A 5,871-nucleotide genomic window follows, 5' to 3' on the forward strand; every position below is an offset into this window, starting at 1 on the left:
CTCGCCAGGCCGGGGCGAGGCGGTCCCGGGAGGCGGCCGGTTCCTACCGGTACCACGGAGAAGTCACTGCCAAAAAGCTGTCCCGCTTGTTACCCTTGGGAGAAACGGAGCCCGAGCTGCCCCCGGGCTTTAGTTTTGCTTGCTCCCCGGAGAAACGCGCCAAGTGCAAACCCGTCGGCATCGCCCAGGGCATGCCTCAGCATCCCAACGGCGGCACCGACGCCGGAAAAAGCCCGGAGTGCTGCAGCGAGCCCCTGAAAGGCAAAGCCGCCCCCAGCCACGCGCTGCCTGCCGCCTGCCGGAGCGCTGCCGTGAATGTCGCCCAAGCCGAATAGCTGCTCCGGGCAGGGCACGAAAAGGGTTGCAAAGTGCAGGGAGGGAGAAAATAAGCATTAGCGGGCAATTTGGGAGTGACTTTAATTTAGACCTGGGCTGATAAAGGATGAGCTCCTCTCCCGCAGCCGTGGTACGTGGTCTCGCCGCTGCGGATGCTCTGGCGGGGTTCGGAGCCGCCTCCGGGATCCGTACGTTAACGCCGAGGCACTTTCTTTTTTCCCAGCGCGAGCCGCCGCGCTCTCCAGCGCCAAACGCAGTCGCAGCCCCCGGCGTGCGCTCACGTTGCTGCTAGAACAAAACCTGGGAACGGACCCATGGCTGGCGTGGGAGGCTGGGGGCTTTTTCTGCAGGATTGGAGCTGGGGGAGCAAGCCTTGGGGAAGCTGTTGAGAGAAATTGGGTTTTTTCTTCCTCTTCTCAGTGAAACGTTTTGGTTCAGACTCACTTTGAATGTTTTCTGTCTTGGTCTTGGTTCGGGGAGGCTGGGAGGAAGGGTGCCGGTGATTTGCAGAGCGAGGACGGGAGGGGAGTTCAGCTGAGAGGGCAACTTTGCAGTAGCGTTTTTATTTATTGGTTTTAGTTTTGTGTTTGTTTTTTTTTTTTTCCCCTTGCCCCAAAGGAAAGCAGGAGCTTTTGTGTGCGTGCCAATAACGTTTTTTTTTTCAGGTTTAGTTTTAATTTGCTCAAAGATACCGCGCTCGGAGAGATGTGCTGTCGGTGGTGTCCCTTTGGTGTCGGTCCCTTCCTTGTCGTGGTCTGTCTTCACAGTGGGTAGTAGCTGCGACGTTGCAGATGCTGTTGCTTTCTTCAGAAAGAAGTTTTGTGGGTTGTTCTGTGGTTTTGGGTTGTTCTGGGTTTTTTTTTTTAGTTATTTTACAGTTGTTTTCTTTGCATAAGCTCATACGAGGAAAGTATTCTGTTAATTGGAATACAGGATGTAACGCAGCCTAAATTAGGCTTCACGACTTCTTCCTCCTAGCTGGAGGGAACAAAAAAGCTGGAGGTTGCTGCAGGTTTTGGGTTGCTTTTTCCTCTTTGAAGGAGCGTGGAGGAGGGACACGGGCCAAGGAGACGGATTTTGTCTGAGGTCATACGAGCTCCTGGAAAGGTCCATTTTGGGCTGCTGGTCCTCGAGGCATCGCCCGTGTCCTCCGTGGTCTCAAGCACGCGTGTCTCTAAACCAAACCTCCCTGTCCGTGACTTCCAAAGCTGCTTCTTCCTTCTGTCCAAGCTCTGTATCCTGATTTTAATTCAGCTACCGATGATTTTTGTGTGTCTGTGTCCTCCCGAGTTGCCCCTTTTCTGCTTTTCTTTGCAGCAGAGTTTGTAGCAGTAAAAAATAATTACAAAATCTGGAAATAAGAGTTTTCCCCCGTCTCCGGAGCAAGGTGCGGGGCGAGGGGCGGCTCTGCCCAGCCCAAACCCACTTTTCCCGGACGTGGCTCCGGTTGGGAATGTCAGCAGCTCCTTGCATCGCCATATTTACAGGCACAAGGAACTGGTTTGGGTTTGTTTAGGGTTTTTTTTCCTCCCCCAAGCAAAATGAGGTCCCAATATTTAATTTTGAGAAGCGGCTCCCTACTGCCCTTGTGTATCTCTGAAGGAGCAGGGAATGGCAAAGCCAGGCTTTGCGTGCCCACAGTTTGACTTAGGTGGGTTTTTCTTTCCCAAACAGACTGCTGAGGCTGGAGTAGACCCATCTGTCTACCCCTGGGCTTAAACCTTCATTTTTCAGTATGTTCCTACCAGTGCAGCTGCAGGGAGTCACCGCAGGCGCCCGCCGTGCCACGGTTTTCCCTCCCTGCAACCGGAGAGGATTTCGTGGGACAAACCCGGCTCCTGATGCCGCTGCCGCGCCGCATCCGCATCCCCCGCCTGGAGCGGAGAACGCGGTCGGCCAGCAAGAGGTTCCCCTTGCCTCCACGGCGGTCAGCGCAGTCTCCCCTCGTTAGCACAGCACCTGAGCCGTGCCTAACATTGCCTAATTGGAACATGGCCTAATTGGAAGAGGCTTCCCCCCTTGCTCGGAGGACGGACAGGGTCAGGCCTCGGCACGGCACATCTCACCGCCACTCACAACTTAAAAACCACGAGCAAAGACTGTCGGTGACACCAGGGACATTGTCACGCAGGCAGGCGTTCACAGCAGTTTTGCTTGGCCTGAGCAGCAGCCCCGTGCTCGTTTTTGTTTTTTTTTAATTACTATTTTATTTTAGCGCGTCACCAAAGGCACTTCGCGGGGGCGAGGGGGTTTTGCGTTCGCGTTTTGCTTGGACATGGTGCAGCCTTTGCCAAAGTCTTGGTGAGGTGTGAAAGGGGCTCGGTGCTACAATGAATGTTCCGTTGCAAACGTGTGCGTCTCCCGGAATAATTCTTTTGGTTGTAGGTACGCAATGGAAAGGCTTAGCGAAACACGGTTTCTAGACTCAACCGAGCGGAAGCAATACAGCCAAGACTTGATAATCTGACTTTATACCAAAGGTTTCTCCTCTAAATTTGATGTGAACTAAATGAAGCAAATACCTATTGATTTCAAACGAGTTTTCTAAAAGCATTTTCAGAGCCAATTTGCTGGATTATTGACGTATTCTGCCCCGTTAACCCAAAGAAACAAGAATTTTCGATGCGCTAACCCAGCCTTTAAATTATCACTGCCGTAGAGAGGTTGGATTGCACTGCCTGATGCACTACTGCTCTTCCTAAAATACCCGTCTGCCCCGGGGTAAATAGGAATAGATGGTCTTGATCTTGGTCTTGGTCTTGACCTTCTGGTCTTGATCTGGACCAAGTCAAATCCTGCCTTACCCAAGGAACTTGAATTTCAGAGTGGGAATTGAGGCTTTTTACAAAGAAGGGGCTTCTGAACCAGAAATAAGTCCTAAAAATCAGGAATAGCCGATTGTCTTGCCAAGATGTTAAGGAAAAACTCCCCTCAAGGGTATCGCCTGAAGGCGGCCCTTCCAGGGAAGGTCTTGCCTCACAGTGATGAGTTACGGCTGTTGACTTGGCTTCAACCACTGGCGCTCGGGTCAGTCTACCAAGGAATTCTGTGTTGCGTCTGGGGGACTTTGGGGGGGGGTTGTTTGTTTTTATACACATAAGAAAACGGTCGATTTTATCTATTTTTGTATAGTTTTGCATTTTATATTCATGGGGAAATTTTATGGACTGTTCTTTTACTTGTGTGCATTGTCTTTTTTTTTTTTTTTTTTTTTTTAAAGTGGTGTGGTTTACCGTTCCGGTGGAGAAAAGGCAATTACTGCCACCACCTCCGCTGCCCGTGCAAGGCAAGGAAACCACCTCGTTCCCCGTGTCCTCCCGGGTCGTCCCCTTCCGCTTGACAGCCAGGGCCAGCTCCGAAAGGCGGCAGCCGGTCGTTGCCAATGCGCACGCTCTCTCTTTGCGCTCACCGCGGAGGCGCCCTCGCTTTCCTTACTGCTTTGTCGCGCTTGTCAACTCTTATTTTTTTTTTTTTTTTTTTTTTTTCCCCTTTTTTTGAAGCTTTGTTTTTAATCTGAATTTGTGGATGTTGGTGATTTCTCCCTGGAAGAAAGACTCCCTTTTAAACTAGAAAACCGCGAACTTCAGTTAGGGCATTCCCTTCCGTGTGTTTAAATTATTTTATCCCAAACCGGGGTTTTTCTTAAATCCCCGGGGCAGGAGGTGCTGTTGGTTTGTGGGTGGCCATGCTCTTGAAACCAGTGACAGATTCCTTCTCCCTTGGGTGCTCCCTGGCCAGGCTGGGAGCTCGGCTTTCGCCCTTGGGCAGGCAGCGTTGCCCGCTCCGGATCTGAGGCTCGCTCCTGAAATAATCCCGGGGTCCACGGGGGATTGGTGGGGCTTCCCCCCTTCTCCTCCTCTCCTACTGCTCCAGGCTGGAGCCTGGGGAGCTGCAGCCCTGTGCTGCCTGCATCCCAGCGTCAGTAAAGCATCTTCCTGGAGCAGTAACGCCTGGAATTTTGGGATCAGAAGCACAAGGAGAGCTTCTGGTGAGCTAAGACCCAACGCCAGATAACGCGGCTCTTCTGGCTTTTGCCTTTTCTTTGGCTGAACGAGCGCGCTGCTTCGATGGCTGGGCTCCCTAGGAGCTGTGCCCCTGCGGCGTTTGCAGCCCCGCGCGGGGCGGAAGGGCTGAAATCGCTTCTCTTGCAGAGAGCCGCGGTGATTGATTGAGCGGGCGAGAACGGTGTCAAACAGTGACGTGCAAAAAGAAAATGAAACGCTGAAAAGCTAAAAGATTACAGCCAAAAGCCAATTTTTCCTCCTCCTTTCCCGCCCTGCCAATGCCAGCAGAGGTGGCAATTGCCACTGAGACATTTGGCTCTGCGTAGATTTTTATGTCTTTTCATTAAACAGCTCTTCACTTAATGGTGGTTTTGGGTTTTTTTTATTATTATTTTTTTTCTTAAATGGGTTTGCCCCTGTTCCCGGCATGGGGACTGGATGGGCAGGTCACTTGGCAAACATTCCTGGGGCGCTCGGACCGCGCCGCATCTCACATTCCCTCTGCCCCATAATTTTGCAGCTCCCTCCACTCCAGCTGGGGCTACCAGCTCTTCTCACCAGTACTGAGTCATCCTAGAAGCTATGCTTGGGTGGAGGGAGGAATTAAAATCTGGATGAGCCTCTCGGTTCTAAAGAGAAAAAAATAAAAATAGAAATCAGCCCTCGCCCCCGGTGGCCCCGTGCTTCCCCTCCGCCGCCCGGCAGGCGTCCTGGGAGCCGAGGCAGCTCCTCCCAGGTGACCGACTGGTCTGAATCTTTGGGGTTTGGTTTGGGTTTTGGTTTTGGTTTTTTTTTTTTTTTTTTTTCATTTTCTTTCTGGTTTCATCGCTACTAGTCCTTTAAACTTTTTAATGTCTTGATTGTGTTTTCAACTGAATGTTCCTTTCACTGAATTCTAATGAATAAACTTCAGATTTTTAGAGAACATTGAATTTCACTTCTGGTTTGGTTTTTTTTTTCCTGCTTATTTTATGCTTGGTTTAATCTTTTTTTCTTTTCCTTCCCCTCCTAGCTCTTGTTTATTTGCAGGTGGGGTGGCTTTTTCAACGGGAGAAGGCCACAGAAGGGATGCTCTAGAGAGCACAGCGCCGCTGGTCCGTAACACACGCTCCTCGGCCAAACCCCGTGCCATTAAATGAACCCTGAAAAATATCCATCACTGAAGGCACCAGCCCCGGGTCAAATTTTCCCTCTTCATTCCTCATCCTCTGCTGTCGCTGGACTCGAGCAGTGGCCGGCGCTGACGTGGGTGACGGGGAGCAGGGATCGCGTGGCTCTGAGTTAATGAAGCATCGCCGGTGGGGTCCATCCTCGCAAGGTGCCAGCAGCGAGCTGGGCTGGGGCTTGCTGGGCTCCTTCCTTTTCAACAAAATTTATTATAACAGAGGAATTTCAGCAGCCTCCATGGGAGCAGGAAAACCAGCGATGGCTTCGCCTCTCCCCCCACCCCATGCTACCGGGCTGGCCTCAGCGGTCGGTTCCTTGCTATAAAGAGGAGGGGTTGAAGGATTGGTTTTAATTTGGGTTTTTA

The 5,871-nt window shown here is 51.5% G+C and overlaps 1 protein-coding gene across 1 annotated transcript in view; it reads left to right on the forward strand.

Moving 5' to 3' along the window:
• The window catches only part of AMER1 (APC membrane recruitment protein 1), a gene marked incomplete at its 5' end in the record, with an annotated part of 5,504 nt that extends 1,995 nt beyond the window's left edge, over positions 1-3,509 (forward strand). Inside the window, one exon of the mRNA XM_035902290.1 lies at positions 9-3,509. Within this exon, the coding sequence (XP_035758183.1) occupies positions 9-335 (327 nt within the window). The remainder of the gene's footprint in view (positions 1-8) is intronic.
• Between the last annotated feature and the right edge of the window lie 2,362 nt (positions 3,510-5,871).

Source organism: Egretta garzetta, unplaced genomic scaffold (assembly GCF_000687185.1).
Source record: "Egretta garzetta isolate BGI_Z169 unplaced genomic scaffold, ASM68718v1 scaffold469, whole genome shotgun sequence".
Lineage (NCBI taxonomy): Eukaryota > Metazoa > Chordata > Aves > Pelecaniformes > Ardeidae > Egretta > Egretta garzetta.